The sequence below is a fragment of the Oncorhynchus mykiss genome, chromosome 17, assembly GCF_057628025.1.
Source record: "Oncorhynchus mykiss isolate SJ-2025 chromosome 17, ASM5762802v1, whole genome shotgun sequence".
NCBI classification, from domain to species: Eukaryota; Metazoa; Chordata; class Actinopteri; order Salmoniformes; family Salmonidae; genus Oncorhynchus; species Oncorhynchus mykiss.
The window spans coordinates 19,293,917-19,315,817 of record NC_143038.1 but is presented as its reverse complement, the minus strand read 5'-3'; the positions used below and the strand labels follow the sequence as shown (position 1 = coordinate 19,315,817).

Below are 21,901 nucleotides of genomic sequence, written 5' to 3'. Positions count from 1 at the left end.
AATCTACCAAGACCTGGCCGTCCCTCTAAACTTTCAGCTCATACAAGGAGAAGACTGATCAGAGATGCAGCCAAGAGGCCCATGATCACTCTGGATGAACTGCAGAGATCTACAGCTGAGGTGGGAGACTCTGTCCATAGGACAACAATCAGTCGTATATTGCACAAATCTGGCCTTTATGGAAGAGTGGCAAGAAGAAAGCCATTTCTTAAAGATATCCATAAAAAGTGTCGTTTAAAGTTTGCCACAAGCCACCTGGGAGACACACCAAACATGTGGAAGAAGGTGCTCTGGTCAGATGAAACCAAAATGTAACTTTTTGGCAACAATGCAAAACGTTATGTTTGGCGTAAAAGCAACACAGCTGAACACACCATCCCCACTGTCAAACATGGTGGTGGCAGCATCAGACCTGCTTTTCTTCAGCAGGGACAGGGAAGATGGTTAAAATTGATGGGAAGATGGATGGAGCCAAATACAGGACCATTCTGGAAGAAAACCTGATGGAGTCTGCAAAAGACCTGAGACTGGGATGGAGATTTGTCTTCCAACAAGACAATGATCCAAAACATAAAGCAAAATCTACAATGGAATGGTTCAAAAATAAACATATCCAGGTGTTAGAATGGCCAAGTCAAAGTCCAGACCTGAATCCAATCGAGAATCTGTGGAAAGAACTGAAAACTGCTGTTCACAAATGCTCTCCATCCAACCTCACTGAGTTCGAGCTGTTTTGCAAGGAGGAATGTGAAAAAATGTCAGTCTCTCGATGTGCAAAACTGATAGAGACATACCCCAAGCAACTTACAGCTGTAATCGCAGCAAAAGGTGGCGCTACAAAGTATTAACTTAAGGAGGCTGAATAATTTTGCACGCCCAATTTTTCAGTTTTTGTTTTGTTAAAAAAGTTTGAAATATCCAATAAATGTCGTTCCACTTCATGATTGTGTCCCACTTGTTGTTGATTCTTCACAAAAAAATACAGTTTTCTATCTTTATGTTTGAAGCCTGAAATGTGGCAAAAGGTCGCAAAGTTCAAGGGGGCCGAATACTTTCGCAAGGCACTGTATATAGTACCATTAAAAAGTTGACACTCAGGGCCTCCCGGGTGGCGCAGTGGTTAAGGGCGCTGTACTGCAGCGCCAGCTGTGCCATCAGAGTTCCTGGGTTCGCGCCCAGGCTCTATCGTAACCGGACGCGACCGGGAGGTCCGTGGGGCGACGCACAATTGGCCTAGCGTCGCCCGGGTTAGGGAGGGCTTGGTCGGTAGGGGTGTCCTTGTCTCATAGCGCACCAGCGACTCCTGTGGCGGGCTGGGCGCAGTGTGCGCTAACCAAGGTGGCCAGGTGCACGGTGTTTCCTCCGGCGCATTGGTGCGGCTGGCTTCCGGGTTGGATGCGTGCTGCCGGGTTGGAAGCAGTGCGGCTTGGTTGGGTTGTGTATCGGAGGACGCATGACTTTCAACCTTCGTCTCTCCCGAGCCCGTACGGGAGTTGTAGCGATGAGACAAGATAGTAGCTACTACAACAATTGGATACCACGAAATTGGGGAGAAAAAGGGGTAAAAAAAAAAAGTTGACACTCATTCAAGGGTTTTTCTTTATTTTTACAATTTTCTACATTGTAGTGAAGGCATTATGAAATAACACATGGAATGTAGATACCAAAAAAACCAAATAAAAAATATATAGCCACCCTTTGCCTTGATGACATTCTTTGCATTCTCTCAATCAGCTTTACCTGGAATGCTTTTCCAACTGTCTTGAAAGAGTTCCCACATGCTGAGCACTTGTTTGCTGCTTTTCCTTTACTCTGCAGTCCAACTCATCCCAAACAATCTTAATTGGGTTGAGGTCTGGTGATTGTGGAGTCCAGGTCATTTGATGCAGCACTCCATTACTCCCCTTGGTCAAATAGCCCTTATACAGCCTGGAGGTGTGTTTTGGGTCATTGTCCTGGTGAAAAACAAATGATAGTCCCTCTAAGTGCAAAGCAGATGGGATGGTGTATCGCTACACAATGCTGTGGTAACCATGCTGGTTACGTGTATCTTGAATTCAAAATATGTCAGACGGTGTCACCATCACACCTCCTCCATGCTTCACGGTGGGAACCACACATGCGGAGATCCTCCGTTCACCTACTCTGCGTCTCACAAAGACACGGCAGTTGGAACCAAAAATCTCAAATTTGGACTCATCAGACCAAAGGACAGATTTTCACCGGCCTAATGTCCATTGCTCATGTTTCTTGGCCAAGCAAGTCCCTTCTTATTGGTGTCCTTTTTAGTAGTGGTTTCTTGCAGCAATTTGACCATGAAGGCCTGATTCACGCAGTTTCCTCTGAATAGTTGATATTGAGATGTCTGTTACTTGAACTCTGAAGCATTTATTTAGGCTGCAATTTCTGAGGTAACTCTAATAAACTTCTCCTTGCAGCAGAGGTAACTCTGGGTCTTCCTTTCCTGTTGTGGTCCTCATGAGAGCAAGTTTCATCATAGCGCTTGATGGTTTTTGTGACTGCACTTGAAGAAACTTTAAAAGTTGTTCTGTATTGACTGACCTTCATGTCTTAAAGTAATGATTGACAGTCGTTTCTCTTTGCTTATTTGAGCTGTTCCTGCATAATATGGACTTGGTCTTTTACCAAATAGCCCTATCTTCTGTATACCACCCCTACCTTGACACAACCCAATTGGCTCAAACACATTAAGAAATTCCACAAATGAACTTAACAAGGCACACCTGTTAATTGAAATGCATTCCAGGTGACCTCCTCATGAGTAGTGGTTGAAGCTGGTTGCCAAGAGTGTACAAAGCTGTCATCAAGGCAAAGGGTGGCTATTTTGAAGAATATAAAATATATTTTGATTTGTTTAACACTTTGTTACTACAGAATTCCATATGTGTTATTTAATAGTTTTGATGTCTTCACGATTATTCCACAATGTAGGAAATAATAAAAATAAAGAAAAACCCTTGAATGAGTGGTTGTTCTAAAACTTTTGACCAGATATATATACAGTGGGGCAAAAAAGTATTTAGTCAGCCACCAATTGTGCAAGTTCTCCCACTTAAAAAGATGAGAGGCCTGTAATTTTCATCATAGGTACACTTCAACTATGACAGAGAAAATTAGAAAAAAAATCCAGAAAATCACATTGTAGGATTTTTTATGAATTTATTTGCAAATTATGGTGGAAAATATGGCTGGTGTCAGTAAACGTCCAGCAAAAAAAATAAAATAATAATAATTGTTTCCAGCAGCACAATTAGTCACCTACGCTCTAGTTAACACAAACTGCCTAACCAGCTCTGCTAGGGCGAGTGGTCCCATTTGTGTCTGGAAGTAGCTAGCAAGCTAGCCAACGTTAGCTTTGGTGCTTGACTGCCGTTGTAAGGCCAGAACGCTCAAATCAACCCTACTCCTCTGCCCGATTGTCCGCTGTGTGCTCCGAGAGCGAGACAGTCTGAATTTACAATACAGTTTGTGAGCGCAGGCACTCCCGATTTGAATTTAAGAACACACCCAATAGAAATGTGTTATGCTAGCAAGAGGTTGCATAGCAACAGCATCAACTTCCGGTGGAGAAGTAGAAGTCAATGACCAAGTACGTTCAACTGAAGGTTCAGCTACACTACAATTAGGGTTTGGAAATGTAATGCCCCTTAGATATTAATTTAGAATCTTCCAATCCTCTTATGCTGTATCCTACCCCCGACCGTCACGTTGTACAGCGCCGTATTTTCCATTTCATTTTGAGTTTTTCTCGGAATAGAAACACCATAATATATTAATCAAATGAATTAAGACAAATTTCATAAAATCATTATTACAAAAAAGGTTTTAAATTCTCTGGTAATGCCAATATGGAAGACAAATGCTTCTCAAAGATGCCCTCTAGTGGTCAAACTAGCACTAACAGAAAAAATGGCTGACAAATAAATAATGTGCCACAGAATGCTGTTGCAGCCCGCAAGGTGTGCTGCAGTATGACACAACTTTTAAAGGAGGAACCACTGTAGATTTTCTGCGATAAATTATTTTTAATTAAAAAAATATATTTAAATTATTTTTTACATTTTAAAATGGTATTCTATAGGCTATTACAACAATTTAAATATAGAATGTATGTCCTTGAAAATTACAGTTAAGTCCTCGAATTTGACTTGTCAGTATGAACCCCGCATAGGCTACTTGCCTGGCCCGTAAATGAAAGATGAAAATCACCTGCTATTGAAATTATGCACGCATCATTCACTGTAGTTGGTAAAAATGTAAAATGGTCCCCTTTGTGTGGTTTTAAGCATTGTTGTGAACTTAGAACATCCAATTTTGTTGTTTTTCTATTAGTATGTTTTTGAAAGCGAAAACCTAAAAAATCTGTTCTCTTTTTTGTATTTTTTTTGTATTTTTTTTGTTGCTTTGATTTAGTTTTGGTATCAAGTATCGTTTAGATTCTGCGCTATAGAGGATTTTGCATTTCACACTTTATTTATGTCTCTTCTTTTGCTGTTACAGTAAATCTTTCCAAATCAATGTAAGAACACAAGGACATGCTAATTTAAAAGATGGCTAGTCATTATTCGCCTGGTTCTGTATGGAATGCAGGCCCATTATGGGACACAGGCCAGGTCATTATCAATTTTTAGTGTGACCGAATTATCTGCTGGTGCCACCAACTGAAAAAGTTAGTGTAGAACACTGTAGTTTATAAAGGGGTAGGTCACCTAGCTTGGCGGAACCACCCTGATTACTGTGTTTTGAGTCATGACATGACAGAATGGTAAACACTGCAATCAGGCTGGTTCCACCAGGCAATAGGCCTAGTTCACCTACATTTCTGAATGATTTGAATTCATTTTTGAAAGTAGCCTTGATCCACACTCTAGGTTTAGAATACTACATATAGTCACGGTCACTCATGTGGATGAACCATCACTGTGTTTGAAATTAAGTTAATTTCACTACAATCAGCATAATTCAGCCTAAAGAAAATTGTTTACCTCAATGAAGCAATAGTTCATCATATTGTGCTCCTCTTTCAAGTGTTAAGTCATTCACCCTTTCCCCAAGTATTCTGACAATGACTGATATCTGACTGTCTAGCTTGCAGCAGTCCAATGCGCAATGTCTCTTTCTAACGGCAGAGTTCTTGGTGTGGTGTGATTGACAGGTGAAGTGGACAATGGAGGTGCTGTGCTACGGCCTTACCCTGCCTTTGGACGGGGACACGGTTAAGCTGTGCGTGGACGTCTACACGGACTGGATCATGGCGCTGGTCGCTCCGCGTGACTCCATCCCCCAGCCAATCGCCAAGGAGCCCAACCTCTACGTGCAGACCATCCTCAAACACCTCCACAACCTCTTCCTGCCCAGGTACAAGCTAACTGTGTGCCTATGCTCTGGCTAGCCGCTAATTGTGTGCTGATTGTAATTGTGTGCATCTTCCTCACAAAGAGTATCGCTATTCTAGCTCTCCTCATTTAGACTGGATACCTGTTTTCCTGCTCACAAGTGAACCATGAAGAATATCGCTGCTGAGCATAGGTCTTCAGACCCTGTTGAGAGGTTGAGTACTAACCGGAAGATTTTTTGTTTTGTGTTGAAATGTATTTTTACTTCTCAGTTACCGTTGGTAGCTAGCTCCACGGCTAGCTTACCCTACCCACAACATGGTAGCATTGTAGTTCCCTTCACCCTGAGGTAGCTGCTAGTTAGCTAACACCCAGGCAAGCTAACCAAACCAACATTACTGCCTGCAACACAGTAAAATTGCTAGCTCTCTTCTCTAGAGTAGTTAAACCTATGTTTATTTGTTTGTGTTAACTAGACTTACTGGCTAGCCTCACGGCTCTGTGGTTGTGAGAGAATACCTACCCGATGTCAAACTGCCTCCACGTGGTACCCTTCAGCCAGCACTATGTTAGCTACAGCATACCTTAGCCACGAGGCAGCTGCTAGCAAGCTTACACATGACTATGCTCATCCTAGCTAGCGCCGGCTAGGCTAGCTTACAGTGGCTAGCATTCTGGAACGCAAGCTAACCACACTAGCATTCCTACCTGCACATATGGTCGCATTAGCAGGGATAGGTAACTCGGAAACAAGTTCCCTGCCTGCCCAGATTGTAGTATTGCTAGCTCCCTTCTCTTGTTTAGTGCAACTTACATTCACTCATTTGTGTTGACAAGACTTAACGGTTTGGCCTTACGGCATTATGGTCGTTGGGAGATTTTCATCATGAATTCTAACAACGCACCCATGCTGTTCCCTTCGGCGAGCACTGTGCTAGCTATAGCTTACCCTTAGCCTCGAGGTCGTTTCTAGCTAGCTAACGCCTTCCCTAGCCGCACAGCTATAACATTCATACACAGTGCTCAGTTCAGCTAGCCATTAGCCGCAAGGCATCTAATGAGCAAGCTCACGCCTGTCAAGGCTATTTCGTAGCAATGCTGAAAAGCCAGCTATTACTGGCCAGCTTGCTTCTCTCTCTCCCTTTATTTAAACAGGTAGGCTACTTGAGAACAAGTTCTCATTTGCAACTGCGACCTGGCCAAGATAAAGAAAAGTAGTGTTACACAAACAACAGCGCAGAGTTACACATGGAATAAACAAGCGTACAGTCAATAACACAATAGAAAAAAAGTTTATATACAGTGTGTGCAAATGGTGTGAGGAGGTAGGCAATAAATAGGCCATAGTAGCGAGGTGATTACAATTTAGCAGATTAACACCGGAGTGATAAATGAGCAGATGATGATGTGCAAGTAGAGATACGGGTGTGCAAAAGAGAAGGAAAGTAAATAAAAACAATATGGGGATGAGGTAGGTAGATTGGGTGGACTATTTACAGATGGGCTATGTACAGCTGCAGCGATCGGTTAGCTGCTCAGATAGCTGATATTTAAAGTTGGTGAGGGAAATTTAAGTCTCCAGCTTTAGCGATTTTTGCAATTCGTTCCAGTCACTGGCAGCAGAGAACTGGAAGGAAAGGCGGCCAAAGGGGGTGTTGGCTTTGGGGATGACCAGTGAGATATACCTGCTGGAGCGCGTGCTACGGGTGGGTGTTATCGTGACCAGTGAGCTGAGATAAGGCAGAGCTTTACCTAGCATAGATTTATAGATGACCTGGAGCCAGTGGGTCTGGTGACGAATATGTAGCGAGGGCCAGCCGACTAGAGCATACAGGTCGCAGTGGTGGGTGATATAAGGGGCTTTGGTAACAAAACGGATGGCACTGTGATATACTGCATCCAGTTGCTGAGTAGAGTATTGAAAGCTAATTTGTTGATGACATTGCCGAAGTCGAGGATTGGTAGGATGGTCAGTTTTACTAGGGTAAGCTTTTGGCGCCGTGAGGGAAGGAGGCTTTGTCGAGAAATAGAAAGCCAATCCTCGATTTGATTTTGGATTGGAAATGTTTAATATGAGTCTGGAAGGAGAGGTAGGTATTTGTAGTTGTCCACATGTTATAGGTCAGAACCGTCCAGGGTAGTGATGTTAGTCGGGCGGGCAGGTGCCGGCAGCGAACTGTTGAAAAGCATGCGTTTGGTTTTACTAGCGTTTAAGAGCAGTTGGAGGCCACGGAAGGAGTGTTATATGGCATTGAAGCTTGTGAGGACACTGTGTTAACTAACTTCCAAAGAAGGGCCAGATGTATACAGAATGGTGTCGTCTGCGTAGAGGTGGATCAGGGAATCACCCGCAGCAAGAGCGACATCATTGATATATATACAGAGAAAAAAGTCGGCCTGAGAATTGAACCGGTGGTACCCCCATAGAGACTGCCAGAGGTCCGGACAACAGGTCCTCCCATTTGACACACTGAACTCTATCTGCAAAGTAGTTGGTGATGACAGTCATACAAATGCACACTTTTCTTAAATTATAGATACCGTACTCTTACCGTGGGCCCACTGTACCGTTGCATCCCTAGTGAAGACTAACAGCAAATGCCTCACAGCTAAGTGTCGACAAGCACACGCATAACTCGGTTAAGCAATGCTTGTCCCTCTGATTTATTATGGCCCTGCAATGGGAATCTAACTTGCTCATGCAGGTCTCCAACAAGCCCCGCGAGTGTTAAGTTTTACAGAGTACCGGCTTGTGATAAGCCAACAAGCATGTCTCCACTCCATGCCTAACAGCACTGTGTCTCCAGAAATGCAAGGGCACAGGGCCATGATATTTCGATCAAAGTGTCTCTCTTTGACGCCAATAGGGGATGCCACCCCACTACATCGGTTGAGTGCGAGTCATCAGGCTTGTGGACAGCTCTTTCTCATAGCGGAGATTCGACACACAAGCACAGTTACTCCCTAAGGGCTGTCTACTATTACGAAGGGATACAAGCTTCAGTTCGCTATGAAATTACCCATTTTCTACTGGGTTCTATTTCATTTCGTACTTTACTGACTTTATTGTCCCCATGGGGACATTTTGTTGCAGTGTCATGTACATTTTTAAAGTGGCGTTTTAAATACAAAACAAATTGACAATACAACTTTCATAACAGTTACATACCAATAAAATGAGACTAGCCTGCTGGCCTTACTGGGTCGATAGGAACATTTAGCCTGAGCTATTTAGGAGGGATGTGACACATGGCACAAATTATTGTCTAGTTCTGTTTTTCCTGCCGAGGGGTGCCCTATACTCTGCACCCAGAGGGGAGTATTTCAAATTCTGGGTACAGGGGGTTGCTTGGGTCTAAAATTATTTAGTGAGCCTTGCGGAGGGCCCTGACCTTAAAGATCTCGTCCAGGCCTGCCTGTCTGTTTGATTCTATGTACCTTGCTTGCTGTGGTGATAATTCTTCTCAGCATATTTCTCAGGCTGACAGTGGCTTTGCCAAACCAACAAACAATACAAAAAGTTAATACTCTCAATGAATGATTTGTTAAACAGAGTCAGTATAGTACAGTCAACATTAAAAGATCACAGCTTTTTGAGAAAGTAGAGTCTCTGTTGACTCTTTTTGAAGATCAGGTCTGTACATTTACTCCACTGAAGCTTATTGTCCAAGAGGACACCCAGATATTTATATTTCTTTACAATCTCGATGTTCTGACCTGCAACATCTATCAGAGGTAGGTGCTTTACACTTCCTGAAGTCTATGCACATCTTTTTTGTCTTGTTGTTATTGAGAACCAAGTGTGATTCGTCACACCACTCTACAAAGTCGTAATTTAGGACCAGGCCATAGTGTTCCTCATTATCATGCAACAGGCTGATCAAAGCAGTTTCATCAGCAAACGTAAAGAGGTCTTTGTCAGGATGGGAACTAGTACAACTATTAGTGTACAGGAGTGGGGACAAAACACATCCCTGAGGAGAGCCTGTGTTGATGGTGCGTATGTCTGGCACGTGGGGACCTACTTTGACCCGCTGTGACCTCTGGCTCATAAAGTCCAACACCCACAAAACCAGCCCCCTATCTAAGGAGAAGTCCCGTATATGAGTCTCTGTGTCAGAATGTAAGGCTGGATTGTGTTCAATGCAGAAGAAAAGTCAACAAACAGAACCCTGACCCTCTAGATGTTTATAGACCATGTAGAGGAGAGTAAGAATGGCATCATCAAGTCTTCTGATGGGCAAACTGAAACGGGTCGAGGAGATTCTGGGTGGCACAATTTTTCATTACTAAGGATGTCAGTGACAGGGCGGTAGTCATTCACCACAGATGGATTAATCCCTTGCCAGGCCACCCTTAAGTTTCCTGTCTTGTATGGCTCCTTGTCAACCAGTATCTGTCTTTAGATCTCACGTTGTACATCTCTTAAAGCCTGTCTATTACCCTCAGCAGAAACTGCCTTCTTCCTATTAAGTAGTGATTTTAGATTTTTGTTGATACCCAAGGGTTATTGTTAGGGAAGATTTTACAGATTTTAGAAGGCACAACTGACACAACACACGTTTACATAGTCTGAAAAACATCTGTGATCAGAGCTGCTGTCCTCAAATACCTCCCACCATAGTACAGTCAAAACACCCTTGGAGACGAGTGATACTATTGTCGCTCCAGATCTGGACAGTTTTAACTGTAGGTTTCTCCCTCTCCAGGAGCTGACAGTAGGTTGTCCGGAGATAGACAACATTGTGGTCTGATGTCCCCAGGGGAGGTCTGGTGGTGTCAGAGAAAGCATTTGGTATTGCCCCATAACACAAATCAAGAGTCTTATTTTTCCTAGTGTGACATTTCACATACTGGTGGTACATGCTCAGGACCAAAGTACAGTTGTTAAAATCCCCCAAAAAATATGTGGGTGTGTCAGGGAGATGGATTCCAGTTTCTGTGACAGATAATAAATAATCTCACGGGGCAGATAGTAGGGTTGCAGTGACACAGAAAGCAGTTCAATAGCCAACGGCGACTCGACAAAAGTCACCAACATGCGCAAGAAAGAAGGCGAAGCTTTCAACTACTGCCAGCCCTGCAGAATGCCCTGGGCCCTGTGGCATTCCGTTGGTTCCTGCATCTCGCCTCAGCCTCACAGCTGGGAGTGGGCAACAGACTGGCCTTGGGGCACTGAGGTCCCCGGCGATGCAGTTGTCTACCAAGACTCAGGTTAAGCCCTTGAACCAGGCCAAACCTGTAGGGAAGCATTTTTGCTCCACAGCAAGGATCTGCCCCTCTAACACTCTTAAGGGAGGTAAGAGGGGTTGGCCAACCTAGGGTGGATCCCTTGCGGTTGAGGAGGATGGTGTGCAGGGCCTCTGCCCTACCCTCTCTATTTGGGTTTATTGGTTGCTACTCCTACCCCTCTCCTAGTTTCCACCCCAAAACAACAGTGTTTTTCCGGTTGGCCATTACAATCCTTGCAGCTATCGTCATACCCTAGTGAACGAAGCAAGGAAAGAGACAGACCCATGACTCTTGGAAAAGAGTACCGGCCCCTTATGCACGCTCCCTTTTTTTATATTTGGGCAGTTTTTTTTTTGTGGCGAAATGGTGTGACTATACAGATTGTTCCTTCCTACATTCTGTTTTCCATGGTCCTATGCTCCATGTAGGATCTTTTGGATGAAGAGAAGGGTCGTAATTAGAGGTCGACCGATTATGATTTTTCAACACAGATACCGATTGTTGGAGGACCAAAAAAGCCGATACCGATTAATCGGACGATTTTTATTTATTTATTTGTAATAATGACAATTACAACAATACTGAATGAACACTTATTTTAACTTAATATAATACAGCAATAAAATCAATTTAGCCTCAAATAAATAATGAAACGTGTTCCATTTGGTTTAAATAATGCAAAAACAAAGTGTTGGAGAAGAAAGTAAAATTGCAATATGTGCCATGTAAGAAAGCTAACGTTTAAGTTCCTTGCTCAGAACATGAGAACATATGAAAGCTGGTGGTTCCTTTTAACATGAGTCTTCAATATTCCCAGGTAAGAAGTTTTAGGTTGTAGTTATTATAGGAATTATAGGACTATTTCCCTCTATACCATTTGAATTTCATTAATCTTTGACTATTGGATGTTCTTATGGGCACTTTAGTATTGCCAGTGTAACAGTATAGCTTCCTTCCCTCTCCTCGCTCTTCCCTGGGCTCAAACCAGGAACACAATGACAACAGCCACCCTCGAAGCAGCGTTACCCATGCAGAGCAAGGGGAACAACCACCCCAAGGCTCAGAGCGAGTGATGTTTGAAACGCTATTAGCAAGCGCTAACTAGCTAGCCATTTCACTTCGGTTACACCAGCCTCATCTCGGGAGTTGATAGGCTTGAAGTCATAAACAGCGCAATGCTTGACGCACAACGAAGAGCTGCTGGCAAAACGCACGAAAGTGTTGTTTGAATGAATGTTTATGCGCCTGCTTCTGCCTACCACCGCTCAGTCAGATACTTAGACGCTTGTATGCTCAGTCAGATTATATGCAATGCAGGACACGCTAGATAATATCTAGTAATATCATAAACCATGTGTAGTTAACTAGTGATTATGATTATTTTTTATAAGATTAGTTTAATGCTAGCTAGCAACTTACCATGGCTTACTGCATTCGTGTAACATTCGTGCATTCGTCTCCTTGTGGAGTGCACAAGGACTAGTTAACTGTAAGGTTGCAAGATTGTATCCCCCGAGCTGATAAGGTAAAACTCTGCCCCTGAACGAGGCAGTTAACCCACCGTTCCTAGGCCGTCATTGAAAATAAGAATGTGTTCTTAACTGACTTGCCTAGTTAAATAAAGATTAAATAAAGGTGAAACAATATAAATATATTTTAAAAATCTGCAAAATCGGTGTCCAAAAATTTAAAACTTGAAATCGGCCCTAATTAATCGGCCATTCCGATTTAATTGTTAGGTCCTCTTGCCGCTTTCTCGGCCTGCCAAGGCCGCTACATTTATACAGTTTACCATGACTGTTATGCCATCTCTAAGGGGGAGGACATCACTTACGCACAGTCTCTTTTAGCTCATTCTGGTACCTGTCTATTGTGCTTAAGAATCATTTTTCATAGCAGCTTTTATCTGCTGAAAAGTGTGTAATGTAATATGCCTCCGTCTTTCGCTTTACAAATCAGGGATGCCAAGGACAGTAGTATGTGACTCATTTCAGGAAACTAGGCGTATGTCGCCTGTCACTACTTCACAGGAGCGCCATTTGAACCTAAACTTTTTTTTATTTTTATCAAAATGTCTTTATTGGCAGAAATGCCTTTTTGAACATGTGAACTTTCATGTGCCTTAGTAATAAACTTGTTTGCCATCTGTAAATACCAATACAATTGTTAAATTATGAGCCTAGTTCGTTTAGCCATAGAAAAAGTGAGCAACCTTCCTGTTAGCCATGATTGGCTGAGATAATGAGTGGGCTGGACATGCCGAGAGATGATATGCGTTCGGATTAGTCTGCCATGTAGCATGCTTCTCTCAATAATATGAGCTGGTCAGTATGTGTTGGTAATCCTTTCTAACTTTTTTTTGAAAGATATTATGTAGTAGAACTGCGTAAGTGTTGCTCTCCACTTTCTGGAGGACCGAGTTTTGAAATCAGTGGAATTAGAGTATGATAGATAAGGAGATGGAGAAAATTATGGCATTAGATTGCAAATATGCAGAGTCTAAAAGAAAAACACACAGAAGGCTGGTGTTTTTATGAAACACCTGTATCTGGATTACATCTTCCAACTAAGGCAGCCATGGCATCCGTGACAGAGAGGGAGAAGCGTCCTTCCATGTATAAGGGTAAGAGTCTAGCTAGCTACATTTTCAGATATTACCAATTTTGTCAGTCATTTTCATTTCAAGTTCGTGTACTGTTAGCTAGCTAATATTATCTGCCTGGCTAGTGTTACGTGTATAATCTGTGTAGCAATATTCATATCTCAGATCCATTTGCATTGCTAGTTATCCTAATCTTAGCTAGCTAACATTGAACCTGGTTGGTTAGCTACCTACTTTAGCTAGCTAGCTACATGCCTTAACTTGTTATGGCTGCAATCCCCCTATCGGGATAAGTGTCATCAACTGAATAGCATAGCCCTACATTCAATAAATATTACTACAAATATTTATATTCATGAAATCACAAGTGCAATATAGGAAAACACAGTTTTCAAGCCTTTTGTTAATCCACCTGTTGTGTCAGATTTTGAAACTATGCTTTACAGCGAAAGCAATCCAAGCGTTTATGCAAGTTTATCGATCACACGACAAAACATTAAGTACACTTAGCATCCGGAAGCTTGGTCACGAAAATCAGAAAAGCAATCAAATGAATCGTTTACCTTTAATGATCTTCGGATGTTTTCACTCACGAGACTCCCAGTTACACAACAAATGTTCCTTTTGTTCCATAAAGATTATTTTTATATCCAAAATACCTCCGTTTGTTTGGCGTGTTATGTTCAGAAATCCACAGGAAAGAGCGGTCAACGCAGATGGAAATTCCAAATAGTTTCCATAATGTCCACAGAAACATGTCAAACATTTTTTATAATCAATCAGGTTGTTTTTAAAATATATAATCGATAATATATCAACCGCAAATGTCTTTCACAGTAGGAGAGGGAAAAGCAATACCTATCCAAACTCTGTTGCGCGAGCAAAACTCATGTGACCACTTGACGCGATGTTATCGTTCTGGCTCATTTTTCAAAATAAAAGCCTGAAACTATGTCTGAAGACTGTTGACACCTTGAGGAAGCAATAGGAAAGGGAATCTGGTTCATATCCCTTTAAATCCAGCTAAGGGAGGCTATAGAACATGGAGTTTTCAAAATATAAGCCACTTCCTGTTTTGATTTTCCTCAGGGTTTCGCCTGCAATATCAGTTCTGTTATACTCACAGACAATATTTAGACAGTTTTGGAAACTTTAGTGTTTTCTATCCAATACTAATAATACTATGCAGAGACTGAGGAGCTGGCCGTTTTACAATGGGCATCTTTTCATCCAAGCTACTCAATACTGCCCCTGCAGACATATGAAGTTACCAAAATACTCTACAATGCAAGTAACTATTTCAGTAGAATGTTTATGATGTCACTGCGACAACTGTCGATAGACCTAGCTGGTAAATTCGCTCTGGCTATCTACTCCCGATTTCAGAGCACTCTTGTCTGATTGGGCTAGAGTGCAGAACAACTGACCAATTTACGAACGCTCATAATTCTGCTTTGAAAGTTGATAAACTTGTATACTCACTTTTGAGAAACTTAAATGTATAAATAATTTCACATTTTTCTTTCTGTTATTGACGGATAGCCAGGGGCACACTCAGACATACTAAACACAAATGCTTTGTTTTTAAATTGAGTCTGCCAGATCAAATGCAGTAGGGATGACCAGGGATGTTCACTTGATAAGTGTGTGAATTGGACAATTTTCCTGTCAAAATGTACTTTTGGGTGTCAGGGAAATTGTATGGAGTAAAAAGTACATTTTATTTTGGAATGTAGTGAAGTAAAAGTTGCCAAAAATATAAATGAGTAAAATACAGATTGGCCCCCCCAAAAAAATATTTTTACTAAAGTACTTTACACCACTGCCCAAATGCCTTCACACAAGTACATTAGCATACAGCATATACTGTACAAATGCACTTATCACGTACTATTCCATATATAAGTTAAGGCCATGCAATCTGAGATGAAACCTGAGTGAGGTGCACATGTAAAGTACATAAACAGATGCATGTACCATATATTTATGTGGTGGACACTTGATACGGTCACATTATATTGTTATGGTATGTCACAAAATCATGTTATGACCACATGTATCAATTATTTAATTGTATATATCAATATTTTTCTAAGTGGATGTTTCTCTACAGAAGGTGTTAACAGTACAGCCAAATAGTTACTTGCATAGTAGCAATATCACAAATAGATCCTGTCAATATAAATATACAGAATGTAGAAGAACAGTATCAATATCAGTGATAGACAAGGTAGTTATGCATACAATCAGGGGTAAAGTGGCTGAGCAGCAGGATTAACAAAAAAATAGTAGCAGGAACCTATGGCTTGTGTGTTAGGAGAGAGTAATTTGAATAGAGGCACTGCAGATAGTGCTGATGACTGGTCCGTCACAAAACTACCTGATCTTCTCAAAAAGATACGTTGTGTCCAGTCCAGGTGGTGCTTGTATAGACAGACCATCTATGGGAGGAAGGATGTCAGTGTTGCGCAGCAGCTGAAATCTGGTCCCGACTGAGTTCGAACGCTCCTTGGTGACAGCACCAGGCTCCAGAGAATCGAAACTGTAAAACAGGGAATAATAACAAAAAGTCTGAAGACATTACAACCTTGCACAGCATCAATTCACAGCATCAATTCACCTCCCAAGTTTACCTCATATAATTCAATGAAAAATGATTTTTCACCTGAAGTGCTGGTACTGCTTGATCTGTGGCAGCGGCCTGAAGTACGGAGTCAGCCATAGCTTTCCACCAGCACTGTATTATCCTCCAGTCCAACCAGCTGTGGGATGTTGACCCCTGTCACAGTTGACCCCTTCACAACACCAGCAATCTCAGACAAAGTGTTCACTCTGGTCTTTCGGAAGCGCTGCTTGATGAGACCGACACACCAGTCGGGGGCAAACTTGGTGTGGCCTGTGATCAGGAAGTGAAGGTCCAGACTGTGCTGGAGATTGTGCATGGCGTTGCAGTTATCACAATTCAGGTCCACACGTGTTTCTCCAACTCCGTAGTTGGTGAAGAAATGGTTGTATTCCGTCACAACAAGCCACACTTGCGACGAGTTAAAAAGTAGATGGGACCTGGAAACAATAGCAGCAGCAGCTTTCCACCAAAGTGTTTGTGTCCTGGGTGGCGTCCTGGTAATACTATTGCATTATCCTCTGCGTAGTTGTTGACGTTCACCACTCGCTGCAAGTCCTCATGCTTCAGGTGTAACCTGAGCCAGCTCTCTTTTTGATGAGAGGCATTAGACCATTCTCTTTGTATGACTGGTGGAGGGCAGTTAAGCATGTTCTACTGATACAATAGATGCGAAATGACATTCTGAGAGAAAATCACTACACACAGTTCATACATGTCATGTTAGCTTGCTAACAGCAAGCTTATTAGGGATAGATGTCCCGCTAGCGGGGACACCAGCCTACAACATCCGGTGAAATTGGAGGGCACACAATTTAAATAAATAATCGTAATATTAAAAATTAATGAACATACAAGTAAGATATATCATTTAAAAGCTTAAATTCTTGTTAATGTAACTGCGTTGTCCGATTTCTAAAAGGCTTTAACCTCTAGTGACACCCCATCCCGTGAACGGGACCGTTGTCATCATCTGACACTAATTAGCATAACGCAACGAACATAAATATTACTCGAAAATATTCCTATTCATGAAAATCACAAGTGAAATATATTGAGACACCGCTTAGCCTTTTGTTAATCACCCTGTCATCTCAGATTTTCAAAATACGCTTTACAGCCAAAGCTAGACAAGTATTTGTGTAAGTTTATCGATAGCCTAGCATAGCATTTTGTCCAGCTAGCAGCAGGTAACTTGGTCACGGAAATCAGAAAAGCAATCAAATTAAATAGTTTACCTTTGATGAGCTTCGGATGTTTTCACTCACGAGACTCCCAGTTAGATAGCAAATGTTCCTTTTTTCCAAAAATATTATTTTTGTAGGCAAAATAGCTTCGTTTGTTCTTCACGTTTGGCTGAGAAATCGCCCGGAAATTGCAGTCACGAAAACGGCGAAAAATATTCCAAATTAGCTCCATAATATCGACGGAAACATGGCAAACGTTGTTTATAATCAATCCTCAAGGTGTTTTTCAAATATCTATTCGATAATATATCCATTGGGACAGTTCGTTTTTCAGTAGAACCGATTGGAGTAATGGCCACCTCTGTATTTTACGCGAGAATCTCTCTGGGAGCATCAGGTGACCACTTGCGCAATGTAGCCGCCTACGGGTATTCTTCAACATAAATGCGTAAAACTACGTCACAATGCTGTAGACACCTTCGGGAATACGGAGAAAGAGTAATCTGGTTGATAGCCCATTCACTGCTCAATAGGGACGCATTGGAACGCAGCGCTTTCAAAACATGAGGCACTTCCGGATTGGGTTTTTCTCAGGCTTTCGCCTGCAACATCAGTTCTGTTATACTCACAGACAATATTTTTACAGTTTTGGAAACTTTTTAGAGTGTTTTCTATCCTAAGCTGTCAATTATATGCATATTCTAGCATCTTGTCCTGACAAAATATCCCGTTTACTACGGGAACGTTTTTTTTCCAAAAATGAAAATACTGCCCCCTAGTCACAAAAGGTTAAGGCGAAAGCATTTCATGCGATTGTCTGAGGACGGTGCCCCAAATCAACATATTTTTCAACCAGCACAGGCTTCAAAAATCACACATGGCGATTTAAATAAATCACTTACTTTTGAAGATCTTCCTCTGTTTGCAATCCCAAGTGTCCCAGCTACAACATGAATGGTTGTTTTGTTAGATCAAATCCTTTTTTATATCCCAAAAGGTCTGTTTAGTTGGCACCATCGATTTCAGTAATCCAAAAAGCTACTGCTAAACTTCGTTCAAACAAGTCAAACGACGTTTCTATTTAATCCTCAGGTACTCTAAAATGTAAATTAACTATAATATTTCATATGGAAAGTAGTATGTTCAATAGGAAAGGAAAATTTGTAAGCATGCGTCCTCTCCCTCGCGCGCTGAAAGACTGATATCCTTCCGATGCTCTTCTCACCAAAACTCAAAATTCTTGCTTGTTTTTCAAAAATCAAGCCTGAAACATTGAATAAAGACTTGACATCTAGTGGAAGCCATAGGAATTGCAATCTGGGAGACGGATTTACATTGAAACAATAGATTTCCATTATATAAAAAAAAAATTCTGGTTGTATTTTCTTCAGATTTTCGCCTGCCATATCAATTCTGTTATAGTCGCAGACATAATTTTAACAGTTTTAGAAACTTCAATGTGTTTTCTATCCAATGCTACCAATTATATGCATATCCTGGCTTCTGGGCCTGAGTAACAGGCAGTTTACTTTGGGTCAGTCAAGCGGATATTCAGGAAACTAGACCCTATCCCTATTTTTAACTTGGGGTCTTTTGTTTAGACATGTAGTTAGCTAGCCAGCTAAACAATTAACCATAACCCCAAATCATAAAGTACTAGCAATACAAACCGATTGTCATAGCTAAAGTTAACAAAATAGGTTCAATGTTAGCTAGCTAACATTAGGCTATAACAAAAGCTATATGAAATTGCGTTGCAAACAGTTTATATACTTAAGTTAATGTTAGCTAGCAAGCCAGCCATCTTACCTCAGCTAACAGCAAGCTTTAAATCAAATCAAATTTGATTTGTCACGTACACATGGTTAGCAGATGTTAATGTGAGTGTAGCGAAATGCTTGTGCTTCTAGTTCCGACAATGCAGTAATAACCAACGAGTAATCTAACCTAACAATTCCACAACTACTACCTTATTCACACAAATGTAAAGGGATAAAGAATATGTACATAAAGATGTATAAATGAGTGATGGTACAGAACAGCATAGGCAAGATGCAGTAGATGGTATAGAGTACAGTATATGCATATGAGATGAGTAATGTAGGGTTTATAACTTGGTGTTTTGTTTAGACGTTTAACGTTAGCTAGCTGAACAATGAACTATAATATGGATATTTGCATACTGGAGTCTTTTTGTTAAGTTTTAATACACGATACATAAAAAAAATAAAAAACCTGCGTTAGACAGGATAACCCACCCTACACATACTGACCAGCTCAAATGGACAGTAGTGTCCAGCACACTCATTATCTCAGCCAATCATGGCTAGTGGGAAGGTTGCCTACTTTTTCTGTGGCTTAACCAACTAGGCTCCTAATTTAACAATTTTATTTGTATTCGCAGATGGCATAAACGTTTGTTATTAAGGCACAGGAAAGTTCACATGTTCGAGTAGGCATTTCTGCCAAAAAACGCAATTTGATTGAAAAAATAATGACATAAAAAACAAAAAGTACATTCAAACGGCTCTCCTGTGAAGTCGTGACTTGCGACATAGTTTCTTGAAACGGGTCACATGTGGAATGTGCTCTATCAGCTACTGTTTGCATCTGCAGTCTTCCCAGGGGGTGTTCAGGTTTATTTACCTAACCCTGTCTTTGGCTCAGGTCGACTTTTTCCCATTGTCGCACCATGGAGCCTGTTGCCTTCCCTTGAATGTCGTCGTTGTCCAGTATGTGCGGTTCGCATCTAATTGGATTGTAGGAGAGCTCGGGCAACGGTGTCAGGCTCTTTGCATTTGTTGCACAAATCCCATGCAAGTCACTGTACTTAAATTAGCATATTTCGCACATCATAAACAATACAGACTTTTTTTTTAGCTAAACAATCTGTTATTTTGTTGTTTATTTTGTAAGGTGGATGAATTATCTGTTTTAAAGCCTTACCAACAATATCTGCTAAATATGTGTATGTGACTAATAATATTTGATTTGAACCTATATTGCCTAAATAACATGGTAATTCTAAATAGGGTCAGATACCCTCCATTAGTTCATCAAACTAAATAACAAGGCTTAGGGGAACGGAGCATTGAAGAGGGAATGGTCAACGGAGTGTATATTTCCGCTTCCTTTTACAAATGTGGTCCATTACTGTCTTTCTTTACCTCCCTCTCTCAGGCCGGAGCATTACAGCCCCATGCACTTCCGGCTGTGCCAACAGGTGCTGACGGCGGTGCAAAAGCTGGCCAGAGAATCGGGCGGCGGCATGGCCCGGGAGACCTGGGAGGTGCTGCTGCTCTTCCTGCTGCGAATCAACGACACCCTGCTGGCCCCGCCCACAGTTGGAGGTCAGCCAACTGGAACAGACGCAATTAGAGTACTTTTTGTAGTGTTGTGGGGCAATTCCTCACATCCACTTCGGTGACATTTTAGTCTTCCATTGATATCATACCATGACCAATATGTGTCCGCATAATCTTTTTAGATGCAAATGACGATGTAGTGTGGGAACATTTTTCCCCACCTAGACATTTTGGATGATGCATATTCATCCTTACTCCACCCTGTCCCCCATCCCCCAACTCACTCAGGTGGGATAGCGGAGAAGCTGGCTGAGAAGCTGATCAGCGTGCTGTTTGAGGTGTGGTTCCTGGCCTGCATGCGCTGCTTCCCCACACCGCCCTACTGGAAGACGGCCAGGGAGATGCTGGCCAACTGGAGGCACCACCCCCCCGTGGTGGAGCAGTGGAGCAAGGTCATCGCCGCCCTCACCTCCAGGTAGCCACACACAACAAGAACAGTGGTTGCCAACCTTGGGATTGCAGGCTTTTGTTTAAGCTCAGGGCTTAAACATATGATTAGCTTTTTTAAACAATGTGAGTGGACTTATTGGACACCTTCAGGTAAGACCAAATTAATTGGATAACAGGCTGTAGGAGTTTTTTCTGTCAACCACTAACCTGTGTTTTCTACAAGCACATGAAGTATCCAGCCAAATAGAAAATCAGCCAGCCAGGATCCCCCCAGGTGGTTAAGACAAGCCGCTGGTACATTCTAATGCCTTGATTCCATACGAAATACACAGTGAAATGATTGAATTGGGTTTACTGGTTTTACCTCCCAGATTGGAAAAATTAGTTGTATGAATTCAGTGTATTGTTTGTTGTTTTGGATATTGTTTAGGCCTATACTGTATGATCAGGACAATTTTCTGGATGTTTTTTTTTTACCTTTAACCTGTTTTCTCTTGATTAGAATGATCTAATTTACACATTAAGTAGTCAAAACCCTATGCTATGACACACCAAATTGAGATCAGATGCATCCAATTTCCTTTGATCATCCTTGAGATGTAACTAAAACTTGATTGGAGTCCACATGTGGCCAATTCAATTGTTTGGACATGATTTCGAAGGAAACGCACCTGTCTATATAAGTCTAAGGAACTGTCCGTAGATCTCGGAGACAGATGGCTCGTCACAATTCTATCTGGGAAAGGGTATAAAACAATTTCTAGAGTGTTGTACGTTTCCAAGAGCACAGTGGTCTCCATAATTGGGAAATGGAAAAAATATGAAACTACACAGACTGCCTAGAGCTGGCCGTCCGACCAAACTGAGCAAGAAAGACCTTGGTCAGGGAGGTGACCAAGACCCCAATGACCACTCTGACAGAACCACAGAGTTCATTCAAGTACAACCGCCTCTACAGCACTAACCCAATCTGGCCTTTTTGGGAGAGTGGCCAGACAGAAGCAACTCTTGAGAAAAAGGCACATGCCAGCATACCTGGAGTTTGCAAAAAGGCATGTGAATGACTTTGAGCACAATGGAAAATATTCTGTGGTCTGATGAGATAAAAATTGAACTATTTGGCCTAAATGCAAAGTGTTGTCTGG

The 21,901-nt window shown here is 41.8% G+C and overlaps 1 protein-coding gene across 8 annotated transcripts in view; it reads left to right on the top strand.

The window, feature by feature from the left end:
* LOC110493907 (ral GTPase-activating protein subunit beta) overlaps positions 1 to 21,901 on the top strand; it is an 82,162-nt gene that overhangs the window by 5,835 nt on the left and 54,426 nt on the right. For all 8 annotated transcript variants that reach the window (XR_016487803.1, XR_016487802.1, XR_016487801.1 and 5 more), the window contains exons 3-5: positions 5,177 to 5,379; positions 20,182 to 20,351; positions 20,595 to 20,781. Coding sequence is in view for 5 of the 8 variants with exons in the window: in XM_090205017.1 (XP_090061143.1) it covers positions 5,177 to 5,379; positions 20,182 to 20,351; positions 20,595 to 20,781 (560 nt within the window). In the remaining 3 variants the exon portion in view is untranslated. The remainder of the gene's footprint in view (positions 1 to 5,176; positions 5,380 to 20,181; positions 20,352 to 20,594; positions 20,782 to 21,901) is intronic.